Here is a 22,532-nt window from a genome sequence, read left to right as displayed (position 1 = left end):
TATATATATATAAACACTAACCTATTGTCTATACATCAGGGTTGACTGGGGTAAGATATAGTTAACCATACATATAATTGTAATAACACTCTAACTAAACGGGGGGGTTGGATGGCTGAATGGTTAGCGTGCGCGCGCTGTATCATAAAGTCTGTCATTGAGTCGACTGGCGTGGTTTCGAATCCCCGGTTGTACGTGGCAAGGAGTAGGGTCGCCTGTCCAACCTCGTGGGTTTTCTCCACTGCTAAAGACCCCTACGCGCAAGCGAATTATGTAAATAAAATTAAACCATATGTTAGTCCCGAAATGACCTAGTTTGTGTCGAGTGGACGTTAAACCCCATTTCTCTCTCTCTCTCTCTAACTAAACGGTATAAATAATTCATGTATATTTAGACAATTACATATTTCAAATATAAGAATTGTTTTATAATATAGATGTATTGATTAATTCGTGATTAATAAGACAGAATACGTTGAATTTTTACATTGTTATTGTATTTATATCATCTTTAAAACTAAAACAACATCTTTAATATATTTTAGGTTGCGGTTTAAACTACGTCAAGCTGAAGAGTATGGAAATATACAGGAAGTCGTAGAAAGATTATCATTACAAGATAAGATGAAAGCTTTACCTATAGCTGCTAGTAACAGGTTTTATAAAGTTATGGTTTATCTGTTAGAACATGGAATTGTTGATGTACATTATGTTGATCGCCATCAGAATAACCTGTTAAACATACTTTTAGATAGCTATGACAGTGATGACGAACCAGATAGACGTGATTTGTTGATACAATGTGTAGTTACATTAGTTGATGCTGGTGTAGATGTCAACCAGGAGAATGTATATAAAGATAGACCTATATTTAAAGCTGCTGAACGAGGGTTGTATGAAGTTGTAATGTATCTGTTAAAACACGGGGTAGATGTATATCATGTTGATAGATTTAAGAACAACCTGATACATCAACTTTTAGATAACTATGACAGTGATGACAAACCAGATAGACGTGATTTGTTGATACAATGTGTATTTAAATCAGTTGATGCTGGTGTAGATGTCAACCAGGAGAATGTATATAGACCTATATTTGTAGCTGCTAGAGAATGGTTGTTTGAAGTTGTAATGTATCTCTTAAAACACGGGGTAGATGTATATCATGTTGATATATATGAGAACAACCTGATACATCAACTTTTATATAACTATGATAGCTATGACAGTGATGACGAACCAGATAGATGTGATTTGTTATTACAATGTGTAGAAACATTAGTTGATGCTGGTGTAGATGTCAACCAGGAGAATGTATATAATGATAGACCTATATTTATAGCTGCTAGACGAGGGTTGTATGAAGTTGTAATGTATCTGTTAAAACACGAGGTAGATGTACATGTTGTTTATAGATATAAGAGAAACCTTCTAAATCCACTTTTATATAGCTATGAACGTGTTGATAGATATAAGAACAACCTGATACATCAACTTTTATATAGCTATGACAGTGATGACGAACCAGATAGATGTGATTTGTTTTTACAATGTGTAGTTACATTAGTTGATGCTGGTGTAGATGTCAACCAGGAGGATGATAATAAAGTGACACCTATATTTATAGCTGCTAGGAAAGGGTTGTATGAAGTTGTAATGTATCTGTTAGAACACGGGGTAGATGTACATGGTGTTGATAGATATAAGAGAAACCTGATAAATCAACTTTTATATAACTATGATAGATATCACAAGCCAGATAGACGTGATTTGTTGATACAATGTGTATTTAAATCAGTTGATGCTGGTGTAGATGTCAACCAGGAGGATGATGATAAACACACACCTATATTTATAGCTGCTAGACGAGGGTTGTATGAAGTTGTAATGTATCTGTTAAAACACGGAGTAGATATATATCATGTTGACAGATATAAATCCAACATTCTTCACTATGTTGTGGGTTATATATATTCCTATGTTAAATTTGAAGAGAAATGTTTACAGGTCGTTAATACTTTAATAAAAACAGGATTAGAGATAAACCAACCTGATTATGATGGTAAAACCCCGTTGTTCTGTTTCGGTATGTACGGTATATACGACAATTCTGACGGCGTGCCCGTGATTAATCTGGATAAAGTGACAGAACAGGACCTCTATGTTCCATTAAAATGTAAATTGATTAACATGTTATTAGATGCTGGTTGTAATGTGAACCATCAAAACAAGCTGGGACAAACGGCTTTAATGCACCATATACAATTCCAAACTAATATCAGTATATTAAAACTGTTAATTCCACATTCTGATCTAAGTTTAACTGATAATAAGGGTAAAACAGCAATTAGTTATTGTGTTCAATATCACATGATCAATTCAACATACGTCTTTAAACTTTTAGTAGATTCAGATTCAGATCTGATGTCAGGTAACAACGGAGTTAAGTTATTCCATGATATTTTAAAATGTAAGAGGTCGGGGGTGTTCAGTTATTACATCGGGCGTAAGTTGATTGTTAATGGTCTTACAGATGAAGGAGAAAATATGCTTCATCTTTTAGCTGGTGTTAACTATGATTATTCTATAAACAAGTTTAAATGGTTGTTAAATAACGAGCTAGACATCAACCATCCCTGTTCTAAAACCAACACACCTACTATGATAGCTGCCTTTTTATTAAACAGTAAATATTTAAAACTGTTGACACATCATCCTAGACTAGAGATCAATACACAAAATAACCAGGGTCATACGGCTCTCCATCTGTGTATCATTGGATTTACTATGTTTAAAGATGGTTTGAACAAGAGACAGGTAAATGATGTTGTTAAGAATTATTGTAGACAGATATATCCAATATACATGGCTTGTATTGATATTTTACTTGGTGTTGATGGAATAGATGTAAATATTCCCGATAATGGAGGTAGAACTAGTTTAATGATGGCTGCAATGAAAAACGACAGATTTCTTACAAGGAAACTACTTCAAGCTGGTGCCATAGTTACCATGTTAGACTATTCAGGAAGATCTGCTCTACAATATCTTGATATTTATCAGAGTGTGTTTGATTTGACTTGTTTTAAATTACTTCTATCTAATGGTAATACTGGTCTTCTCAATTTACCCTGTATCGATGGTAACACGATTATCCAAACAGCCCTACGTTTTCCCTTCTTCTGGGAACCACTCCGCGTTGTTCGTTTTATTAGATATTTGGTTGCTGAAAACTGTTGTGTTCAGACTCTCATTACGTCTTCAGGTGAGAGTCGCTATAATCAAATTGATCTTACTGAACTGAGTAGTTCAGATAGAGATAAACTGAGAAAACTGTTATATCTTAGTGGTGCCCAAGAGTGGGGAATTATAACAACTTTGAATTTTGATGGGGAAGATCACACTACCCATTCACAAGGCAGAGAAGAATTCATTAGTTTCTGTAGTAATATATCTCTCAAGTCACTGTGTAGAAGATTCATCAGACAGAATCTTGGATTGGGAATAAAGGAGAAGGTTAGGGATCTAGAATTACCTCGTGAATTAAAGGATTTTCTTCTACTAAAAGATGTTCTTCATCCTAAAGATTACAACATAGATGATATTGATGATGGTTGTAATGATTTTGATGATGATGATTATGATGGTTATGATATAGATAGAGATAGAGATGATGATTATAGTCAATATAACTACCAGTATTTTACTCTCAATACGGATCATGAACTAAGGCAATATTTAAAAAAACCCAGGATATTTCCTAACGGTGATAAACACCCACGATGATGATTATGATGATTATACTGCCTATGACGATCATTATGATTATTATACCAATAGGGATGATGATGATGAATATTAAACCGATAGCGATGTTGATGATTACAATGCTGATAACCCCTCTATGTAACCCCTCGACGACGCATTTGTAATGCTAAGAGCCTTTCTTGATGAGCTAGTGAAAAGAGGAGACAATAAAATTACCACCACAATTTACAGGAAGCCTACCCATACCGATCAGTATATATACCATTCATCTAACCACCCTACTCAAGATAAGAAGGGAGAGGGAATATGGGTTTAACGTCCACTCGACACAAACCAGGTCATTTCGGGACTAATATATCGTTTAATTTTATTTCACAATAATTCGCTTGCGCGTAGGGGTCTTTAGCAGTGGGAGGAAACCGGAGGACCCGGAGAAACCCACGAGGTTGGACATGCGACCGTACTCCTTGTCACGTACAACCGGAGATTCGAAACCACGCCAGTTGAGTCAATGACAGGCCGTGCTAACCATTCGGTCATCCAACCCCACCCAACCCTGACACGTCGCTCCCTTAAAATTTGTGATCCACCGCAACTAGAAGCAGAAATACAGCGACAATACTTTATACCGGAAAACTACCGGAAAACACCATGTTATACTGAATACCGGAAAAACACTAAATACCGGAAAACACCCTAAATAGGTAACCCAGAGCCTGGTCCTCTGTTTGCGGGGGGGGGGGGGGGGTAGGGTTTTCCGGTGTTTTCCAGAGAACCAGGCTCCAAGTTACCTATTTAGGGTGTTTTCCGGTATTTAGTGTGTTTTCCGGGATTTAGTGTTTTTCTGGTGTTTTCCGGTATTCAGTATAACATGGTGTTTTTCGGTATTTTCGGGTATAGCCCGAAATACAGCACTTGAAAGAGGTTTTCACCAAACTCAACCAATACCCAGTCCATCTGACAGAAAATACAATCAACAAGGATCAGAAGACACTTAAACCCCCACCTAAACCAGAGACTGCAGTGAGAATCTCCATCCCATTTATAGGCAAGACATCATATGAAATAAGAAAATTACTAAGTAGAGCAGGGATAGACGCCAGTTTCACCACTGGGCCCACAATAAAACAATTGTTAAAGGCTAACGGGAAGACCCCTCCCCCCCCCCCATTCAAATTCGCCACTACCAACAGGATGCATATATAAACTGACCTGTCCCTGTAAAAACCAGTATATAGGGGAAACTAAAAGGCCGTTAAGCATCAGAATTAAGGAACACCTATCGTTATCCAAAGACAACCAATCTGCAGTCGCCGAACACGTAAGGAACAACAAAAGACACAGAATTCAATGGTCAGAAGTAGAAGTACTGAACACGAACCAACATGTAAAGAAGACAAGGAAAATCATGGAAAGCATTCAGATCAGACGACACAACCCGGCCCTTAACAGAGATGTAGGAGTCTACCTCCCCCATGCATAGGATAGAATCATTTTCTAGTAGTTCATTATGTTAATCAGGATTGTGGTAATTAGATTGAATCATTATTTTATTTAATATAAGAATCATGTATATTATTTATTTATTTACATACACGATATAACGTTTCGTCTATTCATCCTACCATTCGTTATTATATATAATATATATGCAAGATAGTGAAGCTTTACACTGCATACCTCATTGATTGTTTAACACTTGTTCGTTATTATAAGCAATACTGATTATCAATTAACACTTGCTTCCAGTTCTTTAGATATGTAATTAATGATGGCTTCGGTTTACTGTAACCATTTAGGGTTTGTCATCATTGCTTTGACCAGTGCTTGTTATATATACTTTCTATATTTATGGCTTCTTTTTACTATATATAAATACTTGATGTTTTATATATATGTTATCATTTGCTTGATAAAGACGAGGGTATCATCGTCGAAACGTTCAATGTTAATAAATCAGTAATTGTTATCCATAAATAGTGTTTAATGTGTTACAGTGCAATAAATTACTGAATGCCACTTAAAGAAGATAAAGGTTTTTCTTCGAGGGTTTTTTCTGAAATCTTTCTTCGCCAGCATAACCGAAATCGAGGACTTTATCTTGCTAATAAATCAGTAATTGTTATCCATATAGTGTTTAGTGTGTTACAGTGCAATAAATTACTGAATGTCACATAAAGAAGATAACGATGATGATGATTATAATACCGATAACGATGGTGATGATTATAATACCGATAACTATGATGATTATAATAGGCCTACCGATATTTCATATTGATGATGACACGCCCCAAATCCTCAATTACATTATGTCCCTTTATACGTTCTGTCAACTCCCAACAAGGGCGGATCAGTACCGGATTTAGGGAGGGGGGGAGTGGGACAAATGTCCCGGGACCCCCACATTTAGGGGCCCCCACAATTCTGGGTCATACTAATATTTTATCCCGGACGGAGCCAACCAGTACCTGGGCTGAGGGGCAAGGATTTGGGCCCTGGGCAGTAAGGGATATTGGGGGCGCCAGGCACTCAAAGGGGCGGAGTACATACTAGTACGATCCGCGGTCAGTTCGAACAATTTGAACAAACAACAATGGGGCCCCCGCACAGTTGGTATGTCCCGGGCCCCCCACAAGGTTAATCCGGCACTGGGGCGAATAACAGGAATTTTGAAACCCCCATTATTCCCCACAGATAGATATGAGAAAAGAAAGAACCTCAGGCGGACCCAGCCAAATAAATTTTTCTAGCTCCTTGAATCTGTGTAGGATAAAGCACGAGTCCAAGTGAAGGGATTGTCTGAAGGAAACGTCCTCTTCAACAAAATGGGTAAGACGCTGGCTCGCTAACTTGAAGGTCGATCTCTACATTGGCCGAGAAAGTTCATCTAGATTTTCCGGCGTGGTTCTCCCTAGTCTGTGATCCACGACGGAGAGCCTGACAAGGACAGCTGTCTAGTCCTTCTGATGGGAAGAAAAAACGATGTCCCGTGTACATATTGGCTTGCATGTAAATGACAATTGGAATTCGATATAAGAGTAGGTCGTAGTGCCGCTGTCTGGGTAAAATTTCCCTCATATCACACTGTATGATGTATGCCCGTCTTCATTCGCCCAGTTCGGAGCAGAACAGTAGAACATTAAACCCCATTTCATTTCTTCAACAAATTTATGGATCCACAACTTTATTTAGATACTTGTTTTAAAATCAAGGGATTTTATATCTGATGGAAAACGAATTAGCGAGTTGAAATCACCCAACCTCTCCATCGTAGAAAGTAATCAAGGAGTCTACAACGCTGGCCTTAATAAGTCAATGTGTCGTGTATATGGTGGAATTGATTAAAAACTGTGTAACTTTTACAGATTATAAACAAGATAGGGAGATTCTGTGATATAATTCTAAGATATAATCGATATTAGTATTATTGATATCTACTTTAAAAGTGATCGATTGAAATAACGGAACCACGTGGTACCGATATACTTTGTTATGATGGACATTAACATGAGTACGAGACCGGAATAATGAATTAGAACTCTCTCGCGCGCTCTTCATTTCACTTGATGAAAGTAATCACGATGTACAGGGAAAGAAACTGGACTAAAATATAATTTTTGAGAGTGGATTTCTAAGGAATATCTTGTAAGTATTTTGTTTTTCTTTTCGAAAGATAGATCGAGAGAGAAATAAGGTTTAACGCCCACTCGACACAAACTAGGTCATTTGGGGACTAACGTATGGTTTAATATTATTTCTATAATTCGCTTGCTCGTAGGGGTCTTTAGCAGTGGAAGGAAACCAGAGGAACCGGAGAAATCCCATGAGGTTGGACAGGCGATCCTACTTGTCACGTACATGTACAGCCGGGGATTTGAAACCACGCCAGTTGACTCAATAGCAGACAACGCTCCCGTGTGGCTTCCTCTTGTCAGTGGTGCAGGACGGAGGGGCTGACAAAGATGGTACATAAACCCGACGTCCAGTGTACACATCGGCGTGTACGTAAAAGATCCCTTGGCAATTGGAATTCGAAATAAGAGTAGACCGCAGTGCCGCTGTCCGGGCAAACATTTCTCACATAGGACTCTGTAGTATCCCAGTCATTGTACAACAGTAGGACGTTAAACCTCATTTCATGTCATGCGTAAGTATTTTTAATATCCTTGGAGCAAACGGGGCCCACAATCCCACATCAGTGACGGATTAATAGGGGGGCTGTCTGAGCTGAAGCCAGGATAAGGGGCTACAAAATAGCTAACAAAAAATGTTTGTAAAATACGTTCCACACCTAGATAAACCTGACGAGAGAGGGCGGGGGGGGGGGGTAGGATAAACCTGACGAGAGAGGGCGGGGGGGGGGGGATTACGCCCTTGTACTGAGATCTGGCCCCGAGATCACAAAACATTCGCAGACTTAAGTTAAGTATTTACTCAAAATTATTCCCCTCATTTTAACTAAACTATAGCCATTTATAAAACGTTTGTTGTTTTAATGTATCAAATACATCAATAAGAAACTATGTACAAGGCTTAGTGTTTCTGGATTAAAGATATTTCTCATAAACAGTGATTGAAAATTGAGTAAATTTTTAAACTTAAGTCTGATTTGATGATATGCTCGTCTTGTGTATCAAGGTTAGTGAAAATGTGTAGGACGTTAAACCCCATTTTATTTCATATTTTATGTTAGTGTGCAAAAGTTTATCTTCAAATCGACTGGTATAGTTGTTTTTCAAACTATCCTAATGGTCAATGGGGGTTGGATGGCTGAATGGTTAGCGCGCGCTGTATCGTAAAGTCGACTGGCGTGGTTTCGAATCCCCGGTTGTACGTGACAAGGAATAGAGTAGCCTGTCCAACCTCGTGGGTTTTCTCCAGGTCCTCCGGTTTCTTCCCACTACTAAAGACCCCTACGCGCAAACGAATTATGTAAATAAAATTAAAACCATATGTTAGTCCTGAAATGACCTAGTTTGTGTCGAGTGGACGTTAAACATCATTTCTCTCTCTCTCTCTCTCTCTCTCTCTCTCCTAATGGTCAATGATAATGTTAATCATTGTAAAACAAAATGGCTGAAATTAAGAGACAACAGTAATTATTTTAATGGGAAGTCCCCTGTTTCAATTACACCCTATAGGTGTTCCATGCAACCTTCACTTTCCCCGCAATCTACCAATTTTGATTCCGTGAATCTGTACGTGCACTATTACTATGTAATTCTGATTTCGTGATTCTGTACGTGCACTATTACTATGTAATTCTGATTTCGTGATTCTGTACGTGCACTATTACTATGTAATTCTGATTCCGTGATTCTGTACGTGCACTATTACTATGTAATTCTGATTTCGTGATTCTGTACGTGCACTATTACTATGTAATTCTGATTCCGTGATTCTGTACGTGCACTATTACTATGTAATTCTAAGCTGCCTTCAACTTTTATAAACAACTGTTTTGTAACACAATAATCTGATTAAAGTACAGATCTATATTTCGTTTCGTTTTTTTTATACGTTCGGTGACCTACACTACATGAAAATCTGACCGGTTGTAAAGGAATGTCGCGTCAGGGTTATAGAGCGGCTATTGACCCTATGACGTCATACATTGATTAATCAATCAGCGTTGACGTTTCTAGTGATTTATCCACAGTTCCGTGTACCTCACGCCAAAAACTCGCTGTCACAGACCGTTTCATTGGCTAATCCCTTACATTATCCAGAACACGTCAATGATAACAACTCTTCGATATCCTAGTGTAGTAAAAGACAAGTAAAACGAAATTTTGAACTATAAAAAATGAAACGAAATAGAATCTGTGTTTTAATCAGATTGATAACACAGTAGTTAATGGTGAAGTAGTATTTATTTTAAACATACATTATGCAAGAGCTAAATCTGCCTATTGCAGGTCTTTGTATAGGCTCGAAATGTTATATAAATTATTAATTAGACAATAATTAACTTATCCAGGCCTTAATCAACTCTCGATGTCATCGCTAGCCAGCGATGTTTATTGGATTATGTTCAGATTTCCTGTTCAGCTTCCATTCATGATTTAATCATGAAATAGAGGGAGAGAGAGAGAGAGAGAGAGAGTTTAACGCCCACTCGACACATTTTAGGACTAACATATGGTTTAATTTTATTTCAATAATTCGCTTGATAACAAAACGACCCTGTGTTTGGCCGATCTGCTTACGATCTTCCAATCTTATAACAGTCGTTCAGATGGTACGAAAAACCGACAATCTGATTAAAACACTGATTCTATTTCATTTCGTTTTTTATAGTTCAAAATTTCGTTTTACTTGTCTTTACTACACTAGGATTTGGAAGTGTTGTTATATAACCGGCATTTTGATTGAAGTGAGGGATTAGCCAATGAAACAATCTGTTACGGCGACCTCTTGGTTTGTCAAGCACCGAACTGTGGGTAAACCTCTAGAAACGTCAACGCTGTCGCTGATTGACTAATCAATGTGTGACGTCATAGGGTCAAAAGCCGCTCATACGACCCCTGACACGACCTTCGAATACAGTTTGTCAGATGTTCATGTAGTGTAGGCCATCAAAAGTATAAAAAAACGAAACGCAATATAGATCTGTATTTTAATTAGATTGGGAAAACCGAGGTCACGTGTACACATAGGCCTGTACGTTAAATAACCCTTTATAATTGGAAATCGACATAAGAGTAGGCCGTAATGGCGCTGTCCTGGCAAAATGTCCCTCCTATTACACTCCATGGCTAATGCCCGTCTCCAGTAGCTTAGTCGGAGCAGAACAGTAGGACGTTAAACCTCATTCCATTCCATATCATAAAGACCAGATCTCCCTGTTCTACTACTACATTTAAATTTGACATTATTAAAGATACATTATGGGAGATTAGATAACGAGTTGGCACTGAAATAGATAATGTAAAGGAAATTTGCCTAAAATTTCATTCAAATTGATTCACTATGAACCGAGAACCGAGCGATTGAAAGTTCCACCTAGCTTCGATCATCATTACTAGTCTCGATTATCCATTTAATCGTTAAATCATGAAGGAAAGTTATGCAGTAAATCGGCTCATAATCCACTAAAGATCGCAGGCTAGCGATGTCATAGAGAGTTGATTATGGTCTGGATTAATTAATTAATGTCTAATTAATAATTTAGATATCATTTCAGGCCTAAAGAAAGATCTGTAATAAACAGATTTAGCTCTTGCATAATGTATGTTTAACTTTTAATTTTTTTCTTTTTTTAGTTAATCGTAAATACAATGGATACCACGATCGTGACGCCGTCAATATTTTTGACGTCGCTGACGTCACAGGACACCACATCTATCACAACCAATCTACCATTAACCACAGATTACCTCGATCTAAATACTACATCTTCAGCTATCATGACAACAGATGGCATCGTTACCATAACAACAGAGCCGACCTCAACGACAACCATGGCAACTACCACAACTGTGATAACAACACTTCTTATCGCCTGCACTAAACCCCCTGCTGTCAGCAACTCCTTATTTACATTTACCGGATATGACGTCATTTATACCTGTAACAGTGGATTTACTATGCGTGGTGCGTCAAGACTTGACTGTGACGTCACCAAAGGTCAATGGGTTGACAGCCCCCCTTCATGCTCTCCTCTTGACCTTCGACCCCAAGTACACAATACCGTCAATATTCCGGAAACGAAAGGTAGGATAAATTTATTTGAGGATGTCTGGTTACAGAGTAAGGAGGAAATCAAGTTGATTGCGGGAATCTTGCATCTATCGGATATCTTGTGTGTTAGAGTTATGGATAGAGTTAGGAATATCTGCCCCCTGGCCCTACCTCGGAGTGTGGGAACTTCTCATCTCTCAATTCGTACTGAAACCGGATTCTTCCAATCTATTTATCTCTATAATTTGAGCTCGGGATAAAGCAGATTCTCTATATAAAATCATATTCCTGAAGCAATTGCCCGAGAAATCCCTCTTTGGTCATTGCTGGATTGGCTTCTGATACTTGAGCTTTTGAGGGAGTGTGTGTATTCTTCCTGTTCAATCAAATCTATCCCCAAGCACTGAAACATGACAGTCCTTCTTTTAATCAGGGGCCTTTCCTAAAACTTTGGACAGTGATTTAAGGTATTAAAAAACGGTGAAATTGTTGTTCGTCTCAAAACAATATTGTTTACATTTTATCCAAATTGATAGCCTCGTTTGTCAAGCAATTAGTTTTTCTGCAATAGTCTGCTATGACGTAACGTTATGTAAACATATTTGGTCCAATTTGGAGCTCTATTTAAAGCGTAATGCTTTTGTAAAGCAGGCTAGCTTATTGGTTGATATAAAATATGACTAACCGTTTAACAATTTAAAATGACTCGACCTCTTTTAACCATACAGAGGTTGCCTCCATCACAACCTAACATATTACTTCATTTTCACATAAATCAAAGCGGTTTGGTCAGGAACGGACTAGGAACCGGAGGCCTTTGAGTATGGCCCCGTAAGGGGGTGGGGGCTCTCTTCTTCGAGCGCGAGAATTCATCCAAAACGACGTAATTTCAAGACTGAAAAGCTGAAAAGGGCCCCAAACTAAAAAAAAAGGTGGGGGGGGACAAACTACTTGAGAACATTAGTTTCCTTAGTGGCCCCTGAGCATACTCTAGTCCTATTTATAGCCCTTTTTGGATCAGCAACTGGGCCTAGAGTGCTCCTCATCTGGGTTTCAAAAACCGCCGTTTCAAGTACGATCGAAATAAAACTTGCATGCTTGTTCCTTGGACAACTGCGGATCAGTTGACGGGCCTCACAGTTCCACGATGACTCTGATGACGCCAAACTTGAAGTGTAGAATAGTACAATCATTTTGTTTTCTATATTTTTGTATATATTTGTAGAAGCTATAAAAACTGAAGATATCAAACTGATAGTAGCTGTATTGGGTGGTTTATTGGGCTTGATTGCTCTCATTGGTTTACTATTGTTTATAACACATCTCTGTGGGTAAGTTACTCATCACTCGGCAAACCTCGGCAGATTCCGGTAACCTAGATCTAGCCTATTGAGTCCACGATCTGGTACGTGCAGGTTTGTTACAACTGACCTCAATATAGGATAAGACCTAATAGGATCACCACGATTACGGAGAGGGAAATATATGCCAACTTCAGTGAATATAAGCTAAATGCTTAGAGGATGGGAATAGGGTTAGGGTTACCCAGGGCGAAATATCGCGCTAACAACCACTAATAAAGCTGAAAATGTCCAATACCTTCCCTAACCGTATTTCATGAACGTATTGTGGTGATTGGCGGTTCCTGGAGACCCCGTCGACCATACTCTGTTTTTCACATAGTTGTCCAAACCTTCAAAATAACAAACTTCTCATCTTGGCAGGAGTTGTTACTTTACCAAGAATGTACCCTAATATTTCTGGCAATAGGATCTGTGACGTCACCCTCCTTCCACGATCTTATTTGTCAAATCTTCCCAGTATTGGGATTTTAAATACAATTTCCTTAAAATTCTAATTTTCTTGTGTTTTGGTTTTAATAAAAATGACAATTTGATTAAAACACAGATCCTATTTCGTTTCGTTTTCTATAGTTCAAAATTTCGTTTTACACGTCTTTACTTCACTAAGATCTGGAAGAGTTCTAGGTGGTGTGACGGATTAGCCAATGAAACGGTCTGTTACGGCGAGTTTTTAGCGTGAGGCACACGGAACTGTGGGTAACACAATAGAAACATCAACGCTTATTGGTTAATCAAATGTCTGACGTCATAGGGTCAAAATCCGGTCTTATGATCCCTGACGCGACCTTCCACTACAACCGATCAGATCTTCATGTAATAAAGGCGATCGAAAGTAGTGTAGTAAAAATAGAATCTGTGTCAATAAATAGAAGTTTACTTTTTTTATTTGTATAAATATTTTTTGAGACAGATGTGGTACACCTATTTGTGGTGGAAGACGTCGTCCGGTAGAAAAAGAGCAACAGGCTGTCCAAACTGACAGAATGCACAGGAAGATATCCAACGGAGATGTAAGAATATTTCACAGTAACGTAGAACATACGTTTTACGACAGCGGCGACGTTTTAGTTGATCTGGAGAGTGGTCGCTATGTTGTTCCCAGAAAAGCATCTGATATTCCGGTAAGTTAAGACCTTTTATAAATGTACGCATTTACGCAGCGCGTTTTCGACGGCGAAAGAGTCTGTCTAATTCAAATGTAATGGCGCCGTTTCCATGAGACGTCGAAATCGCGCGGGAAAACACCGAGAAAGTACCTCGGGATTTCCCAGTGTGGTTTCCTCTTATCAGTGGTGCATGACAGAATGACTGACAATGAAAAGTGACTAGTCTCTAGGATGGTACAAAAATCACAACCAGCATCAATGTCAGTTTATTAAAAAAAAAACAATTTTCAAAAGACCCTCAATAATTTTATTTTAGTACTCTTAAAGTAGCTATGTCTCTAACTCAATATCATCCAAAGCCTTCGACAATGAAAACACAAATTATTTCTCAAATTAAATCAACATTGATGTTGTGATTTTATCGAGAAAAGATGGGCTTCTGATATCCAATATTAGACAAAGTAAAAATTTTACCAATGGTACACGAATCGTGTACCAGAATGCGTTTCAGGCCCATTCCTAACAAGGAACTTGAAGAACGAGGCTAGATGGTGACGCATATTCTTATCTTGAGAACATAAGCAATAAATACTATGTAGACTGGAATAACCAGACGCTAGAGTTGTCGTTCGATTGAGACTTAAGGCGTATTTCGCTGAACATAACTGATTTGAAATTAAAGTAAAGACAGAAATTGATTTACTTTCATATTACATTATTTTATGTGTTCTGACTCACTTGTGTTTATTTCTAGGTCCCAAATATAAGCGATTTAGCTCTTTGGAACCTTAAAGTAGATGAAAATGGGTCTAAAGCACATATGGGGGGGGGGGGGCGAATGGTTAGCAGTGCGTTCTGTATTATCATAAGGCCTGTCATTGAGTAATCTGGCGTGGTTTCGAATCCCCGGTTGCACGTGACAAGGAGTAGGGTCATCTGTTCAACCTCGTGGGTTTTCTCCGGGTCCTCCGGTTTCCTCCCACTGCTAAAGACCCCTATGTTAGTGAACAGTCCAAATGGAACAGCAGTTGAAATGGACCAGTATTGAATTCTAATTGGTGTTTAAATTTTGATTTAAAATGGATAATATTGAGTTAGAGGTTTAGCTCCTTTAAAGCTGCAATTTCATATTTTTAAGTTATATTTTTAAAATTTATTAAAATAAAGCCTAAAAATAGATGGTATCTATAAACAGTCAGACCTTGTTATAGAATAATCCTATTAATCCTATAATTCACTTTTGCTAGTTGAGAAATTCGCAAAAATATTATTTTCAACTTTAAATTCAAACGTTTGAGGATAGCTATTCCATGGGGGGGGGGGGGGAATAGAAAAGCATGGGAGGTAATTGTGTTATTATTTCCGGGGTCAAAGGATTTTTAAGGGGGAGAATAATACCTATGATCGTATAATAGTGAGTTGACAAACTATTGAGCAGACATATAGAAATAATTATGTTTTGACTTTCTTAGAAAATATGAAATTATCGCTTTAATATATATTGTACAGAACGATGATATGGCTCATCAACCAAATGGCAGCCTCGTTACCAACTATAACGAAGAATTGGTTCATCAACCAAACGTCACTAACTATAATAACTTTACAGCTGCTCAGGTAAGAAAAATCTCAAATCGTTTCTGTATCAGTAGAGGTGGGGTTGGATGGCCGAATGGGTTAACGCGTGCACATTGGATCATAAGGTCTGTCGTGACAAGAAGTAGGTTCGCCTGTCCAACCTCGTGGTTTTCTACGGGTCATCCGATTTCCTACCACTGCTGAAGACTCAACTCGCAAGCGAATAATCGTAATAAAATTAGACCATATTTATGTTAGTCATAAAATGATCGTTTTGGTAGGCCGACGTTTCAGCCACAGAGGCATTTAAGGCTGGTTCTAGATGGAATGGCGGAAGCCCTTTGACCAGTGAGATACGTATGAATGAATGTATTAAATCACCCTCTAACAACTTTTTACTTAGGACCCACCACAGTAAATCCCTTAAAAATGCACCAGTATATGCAATCTGAACGACAGACCCACCCGCAGAGCTAGCTGCCATTTAATTTTCGCACGTTAGTTACGTTCGCGGTATATGCACACTCCATCAGACGTAGACGTTCGTATCTGAAGAAATGGATGTTCCATACTCCGTCCTGGAGCAGCCATATAAATCAGATTAGTGTTTACGTTCAATTTGTGTATTTCATAATATATGAATTATATTTTAATTTTTTACAGATACGGAGCAATACTATGGACTTCGACAAGAAGAGGAAAGGATCCGTGGATGTTAGAAGTTTGAGTCACCATAGCGACAGTCCCCATGGAAACCACAAATTATATCGGGCTCATCGGAAGGTGCAGGCAGTCAACTCATGGATGCCTCATTCTCGTCCAATTAGAAACATTAATACGAGTACTAAATAAAACTGGAAATATATTATAATATATACCGAGACTCAATGAAAACTCATCACTTTTTATAAATGGTTGATTGAAAATCTCGTTTGAGGGAAACACTAACTATCGGGTAATCCTGAATATAGCAACATCAGATCCAATCTGATTAAAACACAGATTCTATTTCGTTTCGTTTATTATAGTTCAAAAATTCGTTTTACTTGCCTTTACTGCATGTAGTAGAGGTCATCGAACGTATAAAAACAAAACGAAATATAGATCTGTATTTTAATAAAATAGATCGCGATCACTTAAACCCGCCCACGGAACAATTGTCTCAAACAAAAAATAGGAAAGTTGAAATTCACGATATAAGCTGCAGACATTGGGTATAAAATGTGGCTCTAAGACGCTATGGCCAGAACAAGTCCTACAATACTGTTGAAGCAGTGAAAGACACACCCATACTGTGGAAGCAGTGGAAGACACACCCATACTCTGAAAGCAGTAGAAGACACACCCATATGCCAGAGTTGACAACTGAACAGCTAGATAGAATCATTATATTGTAAAAATGGTTTCTGTTGGTTGGTTTATTATCTTGAATATAAGAGAAATCCAATATTGTCGTTTCTTAGTAATTTATTCAGTGAAGATAATGGTGAATTAACAAAATTATTTATATCTTCCAAAAGTACCTGCAACTCTTAAGATGCCACGTGTAGGATTGAACTCATTTTTTGATTGGTGGAAGACCAATTACGAAAGACGCCAAATTTCTAGAGACTGCACTGTTACAATATCCTCCGTCAGAAGATCTGGAAGCCATCTTGAGACGGCAGGATGATCGTTTCCAGGAGACAGAGTCCAATTGAGATGAAACAAGCCCGGGCTCGACAAGACCAGCACCAGCGCAAGGATGGTACTGTTGATACTGTGAGTCCACAAGGCGCAAGGATGGTACTGTTGATACCTTTTAGTCCACAAGCTGTGAGTCCACAAGGCGCAAGGATGGTACTGTTGATACTGTGAGTCCACAAGCTGTGAGTCCACAAGGCGCAAGGGTGGTACTGTTGATACTGTGAGTCCACAAGCTGTGAGTCCACAAGCTGTGAGTCCACAAGGGTTCATCAATCATCTGTGTTCACTTCAATCTCATTAAAATACAGATCTATATTTCGTTTCGTTTTTTTATACTTTCGATGGTCTCTACTACACGAAGATCTGGCCGGTTGTTGTGAAAGGTTGCGTCAGAGGTCATACGAGTAGTTTTTGACCCAATGACGTCAGACAACTGATTAACCAATTCAATTCCCGTTGATGTTTCTAGTGGGTTACACACAGTTCTGTGCACCTGACGCCAAAAAGTGGTAACAGACCGCTCCATTGGCAAATCCCTCACATCATCCAGAACGCGGGTTATATAACAACTCTTCCAGATACTAGTGTTGTGAAGACAAGTAAAACAAAATTTTAAACTATAAAAAACGAAACGAAATAGAATCTGTGTTTTAATCAGATTGTGTTAACTGTCGTACTGTTGGATCTAGCGCGGCTACTGACATTTGATGTTTGTACCTTTTGTTGTGGCCCCTGTGGATTGTTGTTGATTTTCTTGTGTGGATAACTTTATCCAGCCAACAATCATACCAACAATAACATTTCAGATGTATTATGTCTCGCCAGCCCTTCCTGTCAAATCAGTGGTATGTTTTCATTACGTCTCAGTATACGTTTTTCTATCAATTATACACGTAGACGTCATTATTAAAGTTTCTCCCAAATATAAATAGAAAGGCAATATTTGTTTTACTTGGCTTGTCTCAGTATATTTTTTACCGTTTAACGAATTGAAGTTTTAAACGAATGATGTCGGGATAACATACTGGAAATGACGTCAGGCTATTTTGACGTCAGTATGAAAATTGAAAAAAGGGAAACGAGCAATAGGGGTGAAGTAGGAACGAGTCCGAGAGATTGTTTCTGTGTGGCGTCGACCCGGATAGCGTCGTTGTCGTTTGCTTGAATTTTTGATTTCCAAATGCACACCAGTGTCGAGTGTGGACCTTGGTTATAGTACGGTTAGTACCACCCTACCGACTAGGGGGAGAGAGAGAGGGAGATTTAACGTCCACTCGACACAGTAAATGGACTGTGGTTTAATGTTCAAACAGTGTGCTATGAGGGAAATTTTGCATGGGCAGCGACACTATGGTATTATATCGAATTTCAACGGTTAAAAATGTATATTAATGAAATAATATCTTCCTACTGTTCTGTACGAACCGGACTAATGAAGACGGACATGCGCCATACATTGTGCTATGAGGGAAATTTTTGCCCGGGCAGCGGCACTATGGCCTACACCATACAGTGATTGATAAGAGAAAGTGGTGTATGTCCGGGTAGTAATTGAATTCTTACTGCCAACGGGTCTTTTCCGTGCACGCTAACGTTTATACTGGATAAAAAACTAGGTCATATTCTGACTAACATGTGGTTTAATGTGATTTCAATAATTCAGCTGCATGTAGGGATCTTTAATTAGCAGCGGCATGAAAACGGCGGCCCGAAGAAAACCCACGAGGTTAGACAGGCGACCCTAGTCCTTGTCACGTACAAGAGGGGAATCGCAACCACGTTACTTGACTCAATGAATAGGGCGTGTGATATATATATATATAGACGGGGAGGTTTAACTTCCACACGACACAAACTAGGTCATTTCAATCTTATTTCAATAATACGCTTGCTCGTTTGGGTCTTAAGCTGTTGGGGGAAAACCGGGAGACCCACAGAAAACCCACAAGGTTGGACAGACAAACTTACTCCCTGTCACATAAAAACGGGGAATGGAAACCACGACAGAAATTATTAGTATTTCGGGAAAACGGACAAACTTGCCATTTGTGGAGACAGTAATGTCTATCCCTAGAGATTTATGACAGTTTGTCGTCATCTCGCCATCTTTATTCTGATCACTGGAAACAGTAATGATTTCTACCCGATTGATTTGTGCCAACCTCTATCTTGATGGCCATTCTGGTAGACGAATGAGTGCTGGAATGATTCAAATAGGCTATAAAATACTGGAATAGGTTGGGAGTCATCTCATCAAACGATTGAACACTGTAAGAGAATTATTGACTTCTAGGTAGTGTTATTGGCAATAATATCGACTCGTGTAATATTGGATTACAAAAGCATCCATGAAGAGAGGGAGAGAGAGATGGGTTTAACGTCCACTCGACATAAACTAGGTCATTGTGGGACTAACACATGGTTCATTTTTTTTTCAATAATTCGCTTGCGCGTAGGGGTCTTTAGCAGTGGGAGGAAACCGGAGGACCCGGAGAAAACCCACGAGGTTGGACAGGCGACCCTACTCCTCGTCGCGTACAACCTGGGAATCGAAACCTCGCCAGTTGACTCAATAACAGACCGTATGATTCGGCCACCCCCCCCCCCCCTCCATGGAGAGAGAGAGAGAGAGTTTAACGTCCACTCGACACAAACTAGGACATTATTTCAAGAATTCGTTTGCGCGTAGGGGTCATTAGCCGTGGCAGGCAACCGGGGGACTCTGAGGAAACTCACGAGGTTGGACAAGTGGTTCTACACCTTGTCACGTTCAAGCTAGGAATCGAAACCACGCCACTTGAATCAACGAAATCACCGTGATTAAAAAAACAAAATTACGTCATACAGTGTACTGTGAGGTAAATTCTGTCCGCCTTGGTCCATCGAATTCCAACTGACAAGGATTCTTGTACGTGCACGTCAACGTCCCATCCTAACGACTTGCTGCACCACTGACTGACAAGGGTGACCACGCTGACAAAACAAACACCAAATTGAAACGAGATCTACATGTGAAAGAATGAGCCTGCGCTTTACTCACTGCGATAAATACAGTTTTACTCCAATTCTTCTGACTAATTTAATGCTTCATGTATTGCTACTGACGAGTTTGTTTAAATCCAAGATAAAAAACTATGAAGTACCCATCACATCTGAGCGGATTCCGGCCCATGCGCATGCAATGCTTCGCACGTTATACCCCCGTCAGACCGGGGTGGCGCACGGGCTCGATGACAGTTAGGGGGGGGGGGGGGGCAGAATGGGCCGGTGTACCCCCCCCCCTCCCACAAGTAATAATTTTGGAAAATTTGACGGCCGAAACAATTTCCTGTTATTCATCCTGTGAATACAGCAACTTCAAATTGGTCTAATATAGCCTAATTAAGATGGCTGACTCGACTTTCAATCAATCGTTTACAGTCCACGGAGACGGGGCCGCCAGCAGAAAAGTTTGAAAATTTAACTGCTGTAAACGCGTTTTCCTGCTGTTTCGGTCTGTTAATAAAGTAAAGTCAATATGGTTCAATATAGCCCACCTTTGGGTGGCTGGCCTGAATCCCCAACAACCAATCAATCGTCTCGGGGTATGGGGGCCTCACCCTCCAGGAGAAAATTTTGAAACTAACTACCGCAAATGCGTTTTTCTGCTTCTCTAGCCCGTGAGTTATCTAATGGTTTTGTAACCGAAATCCCACTATATGTCGACCTGAATTCCAACCATCCAATCAGACTGTTGCAGCTGCATTCACTTATAATAATCGAAGCCCGATAAATGTCGCACAAAGTAGAGTGATTCCAGACAAAATGTTTTAATCCATAATTAATTCAGTACAATTTCGTGGTATTCAATTAAAAGAAAAGTAAAATTACCGTTTTATTACACTTCGGGCACTTTATTTTGCCAACTAGATGAAATATTTTTTTTTTTACTTTACCCGTTTCCCCGAAATGTCCGATCGGTGGCGGCGCCAAGAGTTGGGGGGGGGGGGAGTCAAGTGGTGACCTCTCTCATACGCCTAGTGACAAGTGGTGACCTCTCTTATACATCCAGTGACAAGTTATGGGACCTCTCTCATACACCCATTGACTAGTGGGAACTCCCTCATACACCCAGTGATACGTGATGACCTCTCATAAGCCCATTGACAAGTGGGGACCTCCCTCATACACCCAGTGACAAGTTATGGGACCTCTCTCATACACCCAGTGACAAGTGGTGGCTTCCTCCATACACCTGATGACCAATCTCACACACCTGGTGATAAGTGAATAATGGGGACCTCAATCATACACCCATTGACAAGGGGGGACCTCTCTCATACACCCAGTGATACGTGATGACCTCTCTCATACACCCAGTGGCAAGTGGTGACCTCCCTCATACACCCAGCGATAAGTGGTGACCTCTCTCATAAGCCCAGTGAAATAGTTAATTAAAACACAGCCGTTACAATCATTGCCATCTGATCTATTTTTAAACTCAATCAAGTCTCGTGTCTAGCTTTCTGAACAGCCGCCATCTGGATATATCAGAGTCATGATAAGATGAAACGAGATACTTTTATTAGATTGTTGAAAAGTTCACCTTTAGTTTTATATTCATATATCACATGATCTATGTTACCAAGGTAACGAAATATATTCACTAACTGCTGTATAAATCTAACAAAAATGGCACTCACTTTTAAACTTTGGTCTCAGAAAAAAGCAAAAAATAAATACTGATAGTAAGTAAAAGTTTGCAAATTTAACAAATTACTAAAGATAAACACAAATTGGGTACTTACAAATTATGTATTTCATATAAAAAACGAAAATATGACTATTTTGTTACATTTGGCTTTTGGTTTGAACTGTCAATTTAAACTTTGAGTATCTGGAATGTGGTTCCTTGGGGTGGAAGGGGGGGGGGGGGGTGGTGGTGGTTTAAGGTCAACTCGATAAAACTAGGTTATTTCGGGACTAACATATGGTTCAATTTTATTTGGTGTGGGGGTCTTTAGCAGTGGGGGGGGGGGGGAACCAAGGGAGGACAAGCAAGGTAGGACAAGCAAGGTTGGACAGGCGATCCTACTCCTTGTCACGTATAACCAGGGAATCAAAACCACGCCAGATGACTCAATGACAGACCTTATGATACAGCGGGTATGCGCTCAGCCATCCAATCCCCTGGTTCCTTTAGTTGATAGATAACAAAGATAAATGGCCTTCCTATGTCTAAGGTGCTTGTCATATGGGTATACAATAATAACAAATAAAATAATAAAAATTGGCCACACAGAAAACCAAATAATTAAATAGGTACAGGTAATGATATGCATTAAAACCGATTGTTACATGGACA

General features: G+C 39.2%; 2 protein-coding genes across 3 annotated transcripts in view; both read left to right on the top strand.

Annotated features, from left to right (window-relative positions):
- Positions 1 to 4,485, top strand: part of LOC126828606 (serine/threonine-protein phosphatase 6 regulatory ankyrin repeat subunit A) — a 55,359-nt gene extending 50,874 nt beyond the window's left edge. Inside the window, exon 5 of the mRNA XM_050558481.2 lies at positions 546 to 4,485. Within this exon, the coding sequence (XP_050414438.1) occupies positions 546 to 3,786 (3,241 nt within the window). The 3' untranslated portion in view covers positions 3,787 to 4,485. The remainder of the gene's footprint in view (positions 1 to 545) is intronic.
- Positions 4,486 to 7,329: 2,844 nt separating this feature from the next.
- On the top strand, positions 7,330 to 18,134 carry LOC126828161 (uncharacterized). 2 transcript variants are annotated; one of them, XM_050557758.1, is made up of 6 exons: positions 7,330 to 7,416; positions 11,037 to 11,487; positions 12,680 to 12,785; positions 13,729 to 13,939; positions 15,434 to 15,541; positions 16,166 to 18,134. In XM_050557758.1, exons 2-6 carry the CDS (start codon positions 11,052 to 11,054, stop codon positions 16,352 to 16,354), a joined length of 1,050 nt encoding a protein of 349 aa, XP_050413715.1. In that variant the 5' UTR covers positions 7,330 to 7,416; positions 11,037 to 11,051; the 3' UTR covers positions 16,355 to 18,134. The 2 variants fall into 2 exon arrangements, with proteins under 2 accessions (XP_050413715.1, XP_055958075.1); XM_056102100.1 differs by lacking the exon at positions 7,330 to 7,416 and having other exon boundaries at positions 10,947 to 11,487.
- The last annotated feature ends 4,398 nt before the right edge of the window (positions 18,135 to 22,532 follow it).

This window comes from Patella vulgata, chromosome 7 (genome assembly GCF_932274485.2).
Source record: "Patella vulgata chromosome 7, xgPatVulg1.2, whole genome shotgun sequence".
Taxonomy (NCBI): Eukaryota; Metazoa; Mollusca; class Gastropoda; family Patellidae; genus Patella; species Patella vulgata.
Note: the sequence above shows the minus strand (reverse complement) of the source record. Positions and strands in the feature narration are given on the sequence as shown.